A 15,434-nucleotide genomic window follows, 5' to 3' on the forward strand; every position below is an offset into this window, starting at 1 on the left:
AAGAAGAAATATGATAAGTGATGTGAAACACGGAGAGCCCCTCTATCTGATCTGACCTTCATGAGGTTTGATTCCATTTTAATGTGACATTTAACATTATGGTCTTAGCAAATCAGAGTTCAGAAAGGCAAGGTCCTCAAGCAAGTTCTGATATTTGGGATTTCTGATAAACAGGTCCATGAATAAAGTTGCAAAGCTGTTTTTAAATCACTAGCTTCATAGCCATTTTCTTGAGAAAAGTTTCAGCCAACATGGACAGTCTTTTCAACAAATGGTACTGGGACAGCTAGATATCCACATTTACAAGAATGAAGCTGGACCTTTACATCATGTACAAAAATTAAGCTCAAAATGGATTAAAGCTAAATGTAAGACATGAAACTATAAGAGTCCTAGAAGGTAATATTTGCAAATCATATATCTGATGAGAGGTTAATATTTGGACTACATAAAGAACTCCTACAAATTCAACAACAACAAAATCAAATAATCCAACTTTAAAATGGCCAAATGACTTGAATGAACATTTCCTCAAAGATTATATACCAATTGCCAACCAGCCTATGAGAAGATGTTCAATATCACCAATCATCAGAAAAATGCAAGTCAAAACCACAGTGCAATATCACTCATACTCATTAGAATAGCCATTAAAAAAAAAAATAGAAAGTAAGTGTGGGTGAGGATGTGGCAAGATTAAAACTCTTATGCACTAGTGGTGGGATTATAAAATAGTGAAAACACCATGGAAAATATTTAGCATGAAGAACCTTCAAAAGAGTAGAATTACCATATGATTTGGCAATCCCACTTCTACGTATATATACAAAATAACTGAAAGCAGAGTCTTGAAGAGATACTTGCATACCCATGTTAATAGCAGCAGTATTCACAATAGCCAAGAGGTAGAAGCAACCCAAATGTCCACTGACAGATGAACAAATTAATAAAATGTGGTACATACATACTATAAAATATTACTGAGTCTTGAAAAGGAAAGAAATCCTGTCACATGCAACAATATGGATGAACCCTGAGGTCATATACTAAGGGAGATGAACTAGTTTAAAAAGACAAAGGTTAAATGACTCCTTTATATGAAGCACCTAGAGTAATCAAACACATAGCGACATGAAGTATAATGTGGTCTCCAGGGGGAGGGGAGGCAGAATGAGGAGTTATTATTTAATGAGTGCAGTTTCAGTTTTGTAAGATGAAAAATAGTTGTGGAGACAGAGAGTGGTAATGGTTGCACAACTGTGTGAATGTACTTAATACCACAGATCTGTACACCTAAAAGTGATTAAAATGGCAAATTTGTGGCAATGTGTACTTTATCACAACTTAAAAAAAAAAACTATTTCCATTTTATTCCTTTAGTCCATCATGTTCTGTCTTCTAACTTACTTCCCTTCTTCCCCTTCCTCCTCCTCCAAAACATAATACCCTATTTCTCTTGTTATAATTCCAATAAAAAGTGCTGGTTGGTGTGCACACACATACCATACACATACTGGTCCCACATCTGGGACAGAAACAATTCATTTGAACAATCTGCTGGTTCAAATTAAAAGAAGTGGACCTTTTCTGGTAGAATATCCAGTCATTGTTAGCCTTCAAAGCTAAAGAACTAAGGTCTTAGGAACTTGAAAAATCCTAAAGCAGCTAATTACAAGAGCAGAAATGGTCATGAGGCTGCCTTGGGAAAGAGCTACTTCCTGCTTCAGCTTTTTCCTAAACTGCTCACCTTTCAGGTGACAAATAAACACAGAAGAGTAATTACTGTGTACCCTGAGATGCCATCTTTTAAACTCAGGTATAATTTATAAAAATTATGGGTCTTTTTAAAAAAAGGCTGTAATTGCAGATATGTAGGATTCTGCACGGAGAAGGCAATGGCACCCCACTCCGGTACTCTTGCCTGGAAAATCCCATGGATAGAGGAGCCTGGTAGGCTGCAGTCCATGGGGTCACTAAGAGTCAGACACGACTGAGCGACTTCACTTTCACTTTTCACTTTCATGCATTGGAGAGGGAAATGGAAACCCACTCCAGTGTTCTTGCCTGGAGAATCCCAGGGATGGGGAAGCCTGGTGGGCTGCCGTCTATGGGGTCGCATAGAGTCGGACACAACTGAAGCGACTTAGCAGCAGCAGCAGCAGCAGCAGCACGATTCTGCAAGTTTTCATCCAGATCTCAAACAAATGAGACAGCCACCTCTGACTGCAATTTCTGTCTAGCCATCTGGCCTTCCACCTCTCATCCTACCATTCTCTCTTTTCTAGCAGAAGCCTGGCCAATGGTGGGACATGCAGACCAAAATGACATCTGCTGTGGAGTAGAACCATGCCCACCAGCAGGAAGCAGCGCTCGAGTTCTCCATGAGAGGGAGACTTCACCCCTCCAGGCAAATCAGGCCCACTTGGGTGTGTCACTGTCAATTCAACCATAGTTAGGGTATCCAGTCAGGGTCATGGATGTCCAGCTAGTAAACCCACTTCTAAGACTCTATTCTGAGAAAGTTGCAAAATGAAACTGACTCTGCCAGCATTGGTGTTGGGGATCTGGGATTATGGGTGGCTTTTCCTTCTCTCCATAGCCAAACTCTGATGTAATCATGATTCTTTAAGGTCTATTTGCTTAAAAACATAGGATAAATGTGTGCAGGAAAATACTTACTCAGCATTGTCAACATTCACGCTAATGCCGCCCTTCTGATGAGCTAAGGCCATGAACACGCAGTTGATGATGACAGTACAGATGATGAACATGCTGAACAATGTGAGCGGGGCTGTTAAGGCAGGTGCACTGCAGGATGGCCCATGTCACTGGTTATTGTCGTAGAGGCTGCAGGGGTCCCTGCAGGGCCCCCTTTCTGCAGAAGCATCTGTCTTTTGTGAGTGTTGAGTGGAACAACCCACAGCCACCCCCTTTCTTGAAGAATTGTCTTCAAATGGCAGCCTCTCACCCTGCAAGGCTACATGCCCTTGCCACACGTCTGACCTACAGACTTGCAAAAACTCACCCTCTGGCTTTCAGGTGGGGCAGCTCTGTGATACAATCCATGCTCTGAAGATCCCTGTGGGCTCAGGCTGATGCCTGATGTAGACTCAGCTAAGGCCCTGTCCTTGTTTGGCTCCTCCTTTTGCTCCATGATGTTTCCCGTTTTCCTTTTCCAGACGGCACTCCTCCACTAAATCACTTAATTAAGAATCCCATCTCAGGCTCTGCTTCTAGGGAACCCAGCTTAAATAGATATTCCTTCCCGTTTTCCTCAGTACTTCATTATGTCTACCAACCCACGCCTGTCTTTTTCACATCTCCCCCGCCTCCCATCTGAAACTGCCAGGTTTCTTCTCATCCCCTGTAAATCTGTACTTTTAACATTAGAAAGTGTTTCCAAAAAAGCTTTAAACACTGTAGTTCTACCACAACTCATTTATCAGCTAAACTCGGTGCACAGGTTGCCAGTTTACAACCTTTACTTGGGTCTCAGCTTAGATGTTCCATTCTTCAGGAGGCCATTCTTGATGCCTCCCAAGCCCAGTTGAACCTCTCGTCTCCTCCGAGGCCTCAGGGTCCCAGACGGGGGCCCAGCCCCAGCACAGCCCTGCCTGCCATGCAGTGGGGCCACTCAGCCAGTATTTGTTGAAAGAATGGGTTGTTTCCACTCAACAGACACACGAACCCCTAGAGCTTGTGCATGCTTCCCATGACCTGGACTTAGTAAAAGAAGCAACAAAAGGATATGAATGGACTGAGATTCTAATGGCCAAACTTCTGATTGAATTGAAAGGCCCCAAAATGAACAAGGCACGTTTGGCACTGAAGCGGTAGATTGTTCTCTTTTTGTTCAACACCATAAATGTCTGCCAAAAAAAAAGCAAAAAACCACACAACAGGAATTATATGCAGCGACAAAACAATATTCATCATGAGTTTATCTTGGAGAAAATTCAGTGGAACCATAGGTTGAGGTATGGCTTGTCATATTATGACAGCAGCTTCTGATTGGAGAGTTACCTTCTGAAGCCAGAGGTACTTTCTGAGCAGCTTACACTGTCACTTTGGAAGCCAGTAGATCTCCCCCACCCATGTGGCTTGGGTCTCTCTCAGAGCCCCAAGACTCTGATCTGTTGAAAGTCAGTCCTTACGTCTAAAATAATTGTTGAGCTATGGACTTTTCACCCAGTGACATACTCTGGAGGCCACAGAAATGAAGTGCATGGGCCCTGCAAACAAATAAAGAAGAGATAAAGAGTAATAACTGGGTCAAATAAAACCCTTTGTATTGTACTATTTATGGAGATGAGAATTAGAAGAAAACTTGAAGAGACAGTAGTAGAATTGAACATTCACTGGAGTCTCTGCTGCCTTGTCATGGGTATAACCAGGGATGCCAAATCCAGGAAAGACCCACCAAATGGTGCACTTCTCACCCAAAGTGTTCAACTGTGCCCTGCTGAAAAACACCTGCTTCCTCCTTGCATCTCTTCCTGGGCTCTGGGCATAAAGCTGCCTCTGGACAAAACCAACGACTCACATGCTTCTAACATCAACCTTCAAACCATCCCCTTTCCATATAAAAGTCATCTGCTGTCCCCTTATGGGTTCCCAAGGCTGTTAGTTATAAAAGCCTTCATAGAACTAGGGTCATTCCCGTCTCCCATGTCACTGTTCTTTTCAGACTTGCAGAAAGTACTCCTTGACATGTAATTCAGCATGTTCTCAGACAGGGAAGACAGGTCTTGTCATCCAGGCCCAAAAACAGCGGGTTAGCTGCCACCTTGGTTGAGGGACCAGAACTTCCGTCACTGCCAAGCATCAACTTCCTTCACTGAGCTATGGAACTTGTCTGCTGGCCATCTGGCAGCAGGGAAAATGTGGACTAGGATGTTTTCTTTTTCCTCCATAACAAAATGAAATGGGCTACAGGATTCCTTGAAAGCTATGAGCCCAGGAGTCTAAGACTCACTTTGGGGATTCTGTATACTTCCTTTGGACAGAAAGATGATTTTAGGGCAGAGAGTAAACCTCTCCCTGAGGTGGGTCACCCAGATTAATAGGTGGTATGATATGGCTCTATTTCTGCTCCCTTTGATCTTGATGTTTTATTAATGCCTCCTCTGACTGCTTTAAATATTTCAACTAATGGTGTATTTAACTACACTTGCCAAGGTTTTAATGATTTAAAATATAGGTATTTCCTGTCTGCTTGCCGACACATCTCCACCCTTTTCTCTTTCAAAAATGGAAGCTTTGAAAGATAAGAAGTGACCTGTGACTACAGAAAGAACACTTGGGTTTGAGTCCCAGCTCCACCACTAACCGGCTGCTTGACCTGGTGTAAGCCACTTCCCCATCAAGGCTTTGTTTCCTTATCTGTAAGGTGAAGTGCTAATGACACCACCCATAGCTCACAGGAGTGCTGAGAGCATTGGCATGTGAGGCTGTGGGCGTAAGAGCTCTGAACAAGTATCATGTCTCCTGATTTAAAGGGAGGACCTGGATTTAGAAGAGATGGTCCTAGAACATCCACCCCAGCTGGAACAGAGTCTGTCCTCCCAGGACTGTCCATAACACACCAAGCTGCTGCCTCCCTCCTGGGTCCCCTACCAGGCTTGAGGCAGAAGGAGGTCTCCTGGAGTTAACTTATCTCCAATGACTCTGCCTCTAAGAAGTCCCTAGAATCCTGGGGCATTAGGAGAAGGAGAGATATTGAAATGTTTTTGTTCCTTCATCTCCTTTCTCCTTTCTTTTTTTTCCCACTCATACCGCACTTTCCTCCATTACACAGTCCTCATTTGGCCTGGTAATCCTGAGGCTGTTCAGTTCAAGGACATACAAACCAGGCAATCTTCCTTTGGAGAAGTCAGTTTCTCATGGGTGCCCACAAAGGATGCCCTCAGCATGCCATATTTTCCAGGATTTGCCCCAAACTCCTCAGCTTCCTTCCTCCCTGTCTTCAGTCTGGCAAAGTAGGTTTTCCATTCTCTGCTGGATCATGCAGTGAAATGATGATGGCAAAGTCTTCTGAGTCTTTCCTGAAAGGGGATGGCTTATAGAGGACTTTCCTCACTGCCCTGGGTTTTCAACCAGCCATCAGAAGAGCCTGAGCTCACACTTCCTCATTCAGGACCCTCTTTGAGAAACTTTTATTAGAATTTCCCTACATCTAGGTAGATAAAACAGCAAGACCATCACATAGTGGCATGGAGTTTACATATAATCTGCATGTGCCCACTTGATTACAATATTCTTAAACTTTATTTATTGAGCTCCTCTTCCGTGTCAAGTGTTGGTTTGGGGCTTTGACCTTCATATTAATAACCTAAAAAGCCTACTGGTTAAGAGTTTCTCAAGATAAACTCTAGTTGCTGAAACAGACATTCATGGACAGTGGTATTAATCCTTCATATCAGCACAATGTTTTACAGTTTATAAAGTGCCTCCATTGCATGTCTATGCTGTAATGAAGGGAAAGCAGGCATTGTTCTCATTTTACTGATTAGGAAAGTGATAATTAGTGAAATTATTTGCCAAAACTTATAAATTAAGCACTTGAAATGGTCTGTATTCAACCTTCCTGATTGCTAGCCCAGTTCTTTCCTGACACCATTTTACCCTTCTACTGCTCCTAGTCCTTATCTTCTCCAAGATATGCATTATTATAGAGAGAAAATTAGTCCTGAAAGCCATTCTTAGGACTATGAAATCAAAGACAGGGTGATAGCAAAGGAGAAGTGGGGTCTGGCCTCTTTATAGCCCCAGAAGATCCTTGCAATGCCAGTTATACTTTGTGGTGAGAACACTCCCGTCTCCTCACAGAGGTACCTTATGATTGCTGTAGAATGGGTCCAAGTCTTCTAAGGGCTTTGCTATCAGGTCACGGGGAATGTCACCATAAAGCTTGGGCAACTTTCTGGAGACCTTTAGGTCAAGTTGAGGTCGAGGCTCAGGTTCTGCTGCTTTCCAATCTTTGGACTTCTTTTTCTCCTTTTGGATGGCAATCCGCTTCTTGATTGCAGCCAAAGAGTCAGGAGTGAAGGGGCGGAAATTCCTCCCATCTGGAAAGATCACTGGGTAGCACCTGTCATCCATCTTCACCCTCGGGACAGAGACAAGCAGTAAATAGATTCTCAGACAGATCTGGGAGGTAGAGATCACACTCTAATTTCTGCCCTGATATTCTACTTTCCATGGATAGAACCATGGAGTCTACAGAGTTGAGACTGAGATGGGGGGACTTGGGAGCTCATTAACTGTGGGGAAAATCAGGAAGGTGGACCATAATTGTGGATATACCAAGAATTTGGGGCATACGTGAGACCAAAGCAGAACATCATTCCTGAAGGACCTGGGAACAGGTGGGAAGCTAAGTTCAAGATCAATGAGCAGAAGAAGAAGCTCAGTCTGTAAAACTGAGCACCAAGCAAGACAATAAGACTAAATAAGCTGAACTACTGAAATAGGACCTACTAATGGTAGACAAGTGGTCACAATATGAACAGGAGAGGAAGGAACAGGAAATCAAATGGACCATAACTGGGGGTTGTAAAATCAAAACTATGAGTTCATGAGTCTTTCTTCACCTTTGGTCAGCAAAGGTCTTGAAATGTGATGGGATAGAAACAAAAGAGCCATAGACATGGGCATGAACATTTATACTATCCTCTATGATCCTATGCCACCTCCCTTATTTCTGAGATCCAGACTAGGCAGAAGCAAGACTCCAAGAAAGCAAAAAGGGTTTGCCAAAGCCAATAGGGGTCACTCTATCATAGGATAATAGCTCTGCCAGCCCTTATCCCTGATAGTACTTTCTACAAGGACTTTCTCCACAGCTTCAGGCTTAAAACTAGACTCAGAAAAAAAAAGAATTGTGTTTCAGTTGAATGCATTAATTCTCCATATCAAGCATCCTCTTCCTTTCTAATTTACTGAATGACAGTCTAGGACTAATTCTTACACCTCTCCAGGGAATTACAATGGGGAGTCCGACATAGGACTGGTGTCTTCATTCAACAACCATGTGTTCAGTGCCTGTTCCAGGCACAGTGCTAGGTAATAATGGTGAAAAAACCTCCATTGCTCCTCCAGGCACTACAGTTATGCTGCCCTGCTGTAGTGGAGAAGACAGATAAAAGACATGAAATTATAACAGAGTAAGACAAATGCTACTCTAGGAAAGTAATAGAGGATGAGTATCTAAGCAGCTTTGCAGAATCAGGGATGGGTTACCAAAGCTTTAATGTCTGAGTTGAGACCTGAAGGAGATTTAAGTCTCAGAGAAGAAAATAAGGGACATCAAAGTGTTGCAGGGAGAGGAAAGAACATGAACAAAGACACTTGGTTGAAAAAGCACATTATCCATCAACAGGTCTTGTTTGCCCAGAATGGAGATTTTTGTGAAGCATGATGGTCAGTCAGCATCAGAGAGCATGTGGGGGCTTATAATATTTAGTAAAGATCATGAACTTCACCCTGAGGGTAGCGGAGGGTGCTAACATTTGAGTTATTACTATTACAGAGGAGTAACAGTATCATTTTTTAATATCCCTCTTACTGGTGAGAATGGATAGATTTGGGAAAAGGGATGAAGGAGTTGAGAAGGCTAGAAGAGGAGAAGTGAGCTTAGAAACCATTGCAATGGGTCATAACCACTGAGGATGACCTAATGGAGTAGATGGATTTGAGAGTCATTTAAGAAACAACTGGATTTGAGGGCTAGGAAGGAGCCAAGGCTCCTGGATTGGGCAAGTGGGTCAACAGTGCCACTCACTCACATAGAGAGCACTAGGGAAGGAGAAAGCTACGGGTGAGCAGATTCAGTTTAAAACACATGGAGTTGAAGCTACCGATGGGATCTGCAAGCAGAGAGAATCAAGAAGCACTTCAGTACAAAGAAATCACAGCTTATACACATCAGGCTCTGAAAACAGCACATTAAAAAAAAAAAAAAAACACTAAAAACATGGCCAAAATTTCCCTTGAAAATCCCTTGCTGCTGCTGCTACTAAGTCACTTCAGTTGTGTCCTTCAGTTCAGTTCAGTTCAGTTCATTCACTCAGTTGTGTCCGACTCTTTGCGACCCCATGAATCGCAGCACGCCTTAGGGGGGTAACATATTGAAGAGGCATCTCAATTCATTTGTCAACAAATTCAGTACTGCCAGTTTTCTCCCAGTGCCAGAACAAGTCACTCTTTCTTCAGTGAAGAAAGTAGCTGGATTGTGTTTAAGAGTCATAATAAAGGCAACATAACTATGTCTTTAAACACACTAAGGGTAATATAATATTCACAAGGTGTGAGCTGTATGTCAACAGAAACCCAACCTGGGACCATAGATTCGGAGGATTCTGCCCTCCACTCGTTCAGGGTCAAGCTCATAATAGATGTGCCCAGATGATGGAACTGGCCACACTACTTAAATTGCTCTCTCTTCTCTCCCCGTCCCTCCACTCCTCTCCCCTTCTATTTCTCCCCTCTCTTCTCGCTCATAAACGTGTATAGTTGAATTTATATAAATGAAGTAAGCATATATGATACTCTACTGAATTTAGCTCTAGAGCTCATAAAAGACATTTAAGACAAGCATAAAGTCCTTTGCCGTAAATAGCATATGAATTTTACTCGATCCTATAATATGGTTGAGCCAGGTAAAGACACTTGATAACAAAAACTAGACTTTATGCTAAGTTGCAGCAAGAAATACAGCGGAGGGCTCTTGACATGATAATGAGATAATAATGACATAATAATAAATAACACAAATGGAACTGACAACCCCCTGAAACTGCACACATCAAAATTTGTTACAGACGATGTAATAACTAAAGAACTACATCTTAAAGGTAACACTGGGAGGAGGGGGGAGTATGAAACCATTAGGGAAAATGTAATCAGAAGAATTTCCTGACCAACAATAATAAATATGTATAAATTAGCATTTGCGTCTATAGAGGATAATTTCTCATGAGCTTTGGAAAATAACCTGGATATAATGACACGTATTCAAGAGCTGGTCAACACAAGTTTTAGATTCAAATCTTAAGCCACAATTATTTTGGCATTCTTCTTTTAAATAACAACAATTAAACTAAACTGTCTAAAGAAGAAAAAAAAAGGTAACACTGAAAACCACAAAAACTGACCCAGGAAAAAAGACGAGTTTATAAAAATTATCGACTCAAATCTGATAAAATAAAATCACATGCAGTAAAATTTTCTTATTAACTGAAAAAAATTGATGGGAGAATCAAATACTCTTTAACAGAAGTAGACTCAGGAAAACTGGACTGTAGAAACAGAGGCTGCAATGCAAAATTAATTAAGGTAATGAATTAATAAAATCAATATGGCACAAATTATAAATGGTAAAATTTGGAAATATTCAAACACAAAAATATTTACTTCTGAAAATTTCTGTACAGAAAATAATTTCATTGCATGGAAAATTCATTAAAGAATTAATTTGTGTGTGTGTTAGTTGCTCAGTAGTGTCCAACTCTTTACGACCCTGTGGACTGCAGCCCTCCAGACTCGTCTGTCCATGCGATTTTCCAGGCAAGAATACTGGAGTGGGTTGCCATTTCCTTCTCCAGAGGATCTTTCTGACCCAGGGATCAAACTCAGGTCTTCTGCATTGCAGGCAGATTCTTTACCATCTGAGCCACCAGGGAAGCCCACAAAGAATTAAATTAGCTAAGTGAAATTTTTTCCTAAGCCTCATTAATACTCAAGCATGGAGGCAAATTTTTCTAGCATTAAATGATTCATTACCCAAAAGATTGAGTATATGTTCCCAAACAGCAAAAAGAGAATCAAAAACTGGAGGATGCATGGGCTCCAAGGTATACTGTACCCAACCCAAGAGTGCAATAAAACTATTCCAGGATATCTGTACCTCAGTGGTCTTTATCCAATGAGAATTAGAAATCAGAGCACCATAAGAAAAAGTCTTCAAGAATAAAGAATAAATTCTCTCTAACAAAAATATATGATTAAGAAACTGGCTTATTAATAAGTAAGAAAAGAAAGATAATTAGAAATTTCATGAAAATAAAATGTTCCTCAAAAAGTCATGTTTTACACATGAGGCCAACTAAATGATCTGAGCAGCCAACAGATTATAAGGATAAGGAAAAAAAGAGAGTCCATGTGACCTGACACTTAGACCATTCTCCTTCATGCAGCAGAAGGTCAGTGATATCAGAGTCCACCCTCTTCTTTAAGGGTCCAAATATAGTACTTGGTTTTAGAGACTTGTAGCTACAAAAATCATTATATTAGTTTTTTTTTATTTTTAGCAATCATCTGATACATAAAGAAAAATTAATTATAATTACAGGATAGACTTCAAAATGTTATAAATGTTATAAAATAATGTTACAAGCTGAAGTTGGAGAGAAAAGATGAAGGGAAGCTCAGAGGCACCAACTTCCTCATCCTAAACACTTAAGAGAATTAAGACATTCTATGGAAGGTCAACGCATCAAGCAGTACAAGTCTATCCCTTAAAATTACACAGGAAATTAAGTGCAAAACCAAATTAGAAATACAGGGAACAAAAACTGGAAGAAACCATGAGAAAGGCAGAAGGGTTACTGTAAGGAGTTAAATCCTTCATCACACACAGTCACAATTCAATAATTTTTACTTAAACTTGATCAATCAAGAAGTAGACATATAAGAGAATTATTTAGAGTTAAGTGAGACAGTGACCAGAAGACTGAAAAAAAACTGAAATGGTTAAAAGTAAACTAGATATATAGGTTAAGGTGGAAACATTTCATTTTTCATGTTCGATCCTTCCCAACATTTCCTCCTCCAGAGCTATCTGAGTTATATGCATGCATGTGACTTTCATAGGATTGAAAAAAGATTGTAAAAATTCTTCAAGGGCTCAAAACATTCTCTAATTCAAAATAGAGAGTCAAAGTATCAGGTATAAAGACAGGCTCTAAATCTCCTAGAGTCAGAAAGGAAGCAAGCTTAATCTCAATTTATAGTCCTAAACCAGGAGACTGTGTGAATTATGATTTGACACAAGGCAATCCTGGAGACTGGGAGCCCCATGAGAATGCTCTGCCAGACCCCCATCAGGTGATAGGCTAAACTGGCCAGTGAGGTGGGGAGCCGTTTGTCAGGGCCTCTGAGGGCCTGTCTGGGCTTAACAGGCTCATGGGCCCACTCCCACCAAATAGACAAAAACAAACACTCACCTAGGAAGGAGGGCAAAGGCCTCACTTCCGTTAAGCAGAGACCCTAAATTCATCAGGAATTCGCTCTGTTAAGTAGCTCCAGACCTTAACTCAAATCTATAGCTTTATAGAGTTATTTAGATCTGAATTCCAATTGTTCGTTCACTCATGTGCTGGGTCCTACAAGCCCCCAGGGTCTTACAATGGTGTGGGGAATCAAGTAAGTCAAGCACGAAGGATGAAGCCACACAATGAGTGTGGCTGCAGCAGACGAAGCACCAGGGGCTTTGGGAGCCCAGAGGAAGGCATGGTTATGAAGGCTAGAAGTCAGAAGAGGATGGTGTGAAAGCACTGAGGATAGCAAAAGGCTTTTCTTTCTTGTTTATGATTTTACCTATAATTACAGCAGCTACATAATCTTACTGTGCTGGCCATCTTAGTTTGCCCTACAGGTCTATCCCCATCCTTTCCCACCCTACTCAATGTCCATGAGCTGATCTACATGGAGCCCTGGGGTCCCTTGAACTCTGGCTTCTGGTTGAGCTTGGCCAATGGGAGGCACCGGCAAGAGACCCAGGGAATGGGGAGAATGGGGTCAGGGATTTCTTTCCCAACTCTCTTCCTGATGGCAGCATGCGGCACAGTTCCTGTCAGCTTCCCTTCTGGTTCTATCCACACAGCTTCACTTCCAGTTCTATAGCACATTCCCCTTCCCCGTAGAATATAATGTCACCGCACTCTCAACACACCTGAGAACAGCACTCTAACGTGTTTCTGTTACTGTAACTCTGTCTGAACTTTTATAAAATGTCTCTTCAATAAAACATCCTCAAAAACGCCCAGTTTGAATGTGCCATCTGTTTCCTGCTAGTGCTTGGGCTGATAGAATCATCCATTAAAGAAAATTTAGAAAACAAGGAAATGATCCCTCACAAACCAAAGCTACTGACCACATGCAAGTTTTAACAGTTGGGGGGGATTTCTTTTCTGTAGTCTTCTTGTGGATATATTTACATAGCGCTCATTGCGATACATATGCCATTTCACCCTGTGAATTTTTCAATTTACATGACATTTCAAACATTTTCACAATGATAGATGTCATTTAATGATGTCTATCTTGTTCCAGGCAAAATTATTATCTCATTTAATCCTCAGAGCAATCTGATGAGATAAATATTATCCTTGGGGGATTTCTGAAAGGAAATATTCATCTGGAATTAAGCCAAATCCCTCTCTTAAGAGACAGAGATTTTAACCTTACATCTTCCTTTGACTAGTGTTTCTTGCTAGTTTTCTCTAGGAGCTCGACCCTCACACTTTTCCCTAATCAGTGAGAGGAAGTCACAAAAGGATTGCAGCTGTACAGCCAGAACCTTTTGGCATGGATCTGGTCCAAACAATCTAAAATGCCAAAGGTCCACCCTGAGGTTAATAAGAGTCTGAGCCATGGGCTAAGCACTGTCAAACACTTTAAATGGATTATCTCTCATAATTTCCCAAGAGAGCTACAGGGTAGATATTATTATATCATCCACATTTTACAAAAGAAAACAGGGCTCAGAGAAATGGAAATACTTGCCTATGATCCCATAAGTGCTGGAGAATCTCAATTCATGCAATTCTGCCTATCTGCCTACTTTGTTATACTTAAGCTAAGACATTCCAAGAAGGTGACAGAAGGAAGTCAGGAGAAAAAAGCCACACAGCTTCCAGCTGAGCTGGGTGGATGGCACCCTCACTGTGTGTGACGTTCTTTCCTGAACATCAGCCTCACTGCTACCATTCACATGTCACTCCCATAGGCATCCCACAGGTCCCACCATGACACCCTCCCACTCACCCAAGCCCGAGTCCAGCAGTGACTATACTCTACAGGATGCCCTTTCATCCATTTTGGGTGGTGGTCCCCATAACAAGTTCCAACTTTTGTGATGCATAAGTCATATTCATTAATGTGGGTTTCAAGAATATATACATACTCTTCCTCCTTCATAGATCCCATAAGAAGATCAGAAAGAAAGCGAACATGTACAGACTTTAACACAATTTTATCTCCATCCAAAGCCAATCCCAAGCTAGGTACTAGCTCTTCTAAAAACAAAAAAACAAACAAAAAACAAAAAACAAAACACCCTCATGTATATCAATTTCTGATTAAGTTAACTGGCCACAGGGAATTCAGAAAATGTTTGGAGGATTTGCACCATAGCCTCAGATGGAGACCAAGACTTGAACACATCATTTCTAGAAAAGCCCAGTTTCTGACTCAAAGTCCAGGGTTGCAAGCACCTACCAGGCCAGCCAGCTGACCATCTCCTACCCCATGCCCTCTCAGAGCACTTGAAAGGAGCAAAATCACCTGATGGACCCTATTGCCTAAGCCGTGTATCCTGGTACCTGGTCTCTGCCTCTGATTTGAGCAGGAAAATGTTACAAAAGACCCGTACTTCACCCTGATGAAAAAAACAGCAAGTTCCATAGTGGCAGGTCCAGCCTTGAAAGGACAGAAGAACAGGGCTGCTCCCAGCCCGGAAGACTTACCTTCCTCCTGATAAGGTAGCTCCAGGCAGCAGCTCCCGTGGCACCTCTTGAAGCTCTCCACAGAGCAAGTCTCTCACAGAGTCCAAGCTCCTGCTCCTGACAGTTGAAGCCCTTCTGGGAGGGGCGGCTCCAAAGCTGGGTGGAGAGCATAGAGGAAGGCAAATGGGAAGTGAGCCAAAGTGATTTTAAAGAATCGTGTAGGAAACCCTGTAACCGGAGAAGTGACTGAGATGATACTTACATTTATACTTTGGAAGCATCTGCCTTTAATCAGTGCTTAATCTAACTCTGCAGAAAGCATCATTAATAAAGAAACAGGTTGGTTTTTTTCTTTGGCCTCATCCAAGCGGGTGAGAAAATACAGAAAACTCTATCTGAAAAGCCATGCTGTTTCTGCATTCAGCTTAGCTTGCAGGTCAGCTAACTTGGGGCCGTAGGGTCTCATCCCCCAGAACCTACCAAGGTCCACAATGTGAAACTGTTCACAGGGCACCCATTCGGCTCCTCCAACTTTCTCTTCTCTTGTGCCATCAACACTGGGGTTCAGAACTATGAAAATACATGCTTGCTTATGTATTTATCGTAAGGGACACCAATAAGACCCCTTGGCCACCAAAGCAACTCCACAATGGACCTGTCACCAAACTCAAACTCTCCCATGTAGGCTTCTGTTTTGTTAATTCTTGG

At 41.8% G+C, this 15,434-nt stretch overlaps 1 protein-coding gene across 1 annotated transcript in view; it reads right to left on the reverse strand.

The window, feature by feature from the left end:
• SCN11A (sodium voltage-gated channel alpha subunit 11) overlaps nucleotides 1-14,866 on the reverse strand; it is an 86,220-nt gene extending 71,354 nt beyond the window's left edge. Inside the window, exons 1-4 of the mRNA XM_069561498.1 lie at nucleotides 14,748-14,866; nucleotides 6,835-7,108; nucleotides 3,751-3,869; nucleotides 2,680-2,781 (exon numbers count right to left, since the gene is read on the reverse strand). Coding sequence (XP_069417599.1) covers nucleotides 2,680-2,781; nucleotides 3,751-3,869; nucleotides 6,835-7,101 — 488 coding nt within the window. The 5' untranslated portion in view covers nucleotides 7,102-7,108; nucleotides 14,748-14,866. The remainder of the gene's footprint in view (nucleotides 1-2,679; nucleotides 2,782-3,750; nucleotides 3,870-6,834; nucleotides 7,109-14,747) is intronic.
• Nucleotides 14,867-15,434: the final 568 nt, after the last annotated feature.

Source organism: Ovis canadensis, chromosome 19 (genome assembly GCF_042477335.2).
Source record: "Ovis canadensis isolate MfBH-ARS-UI-01 breed Bighorn chromosome 19, ARS-UI_OviCan_v2, whole genome shotgun sequence".
Classification (NCBI taxonomy): domain Eukaryota; kingdom Metazoa; phylum Chordata; class Mammalia; order Artiodactyla; family Bovidae; genus Ovis; species Ovis canadensis.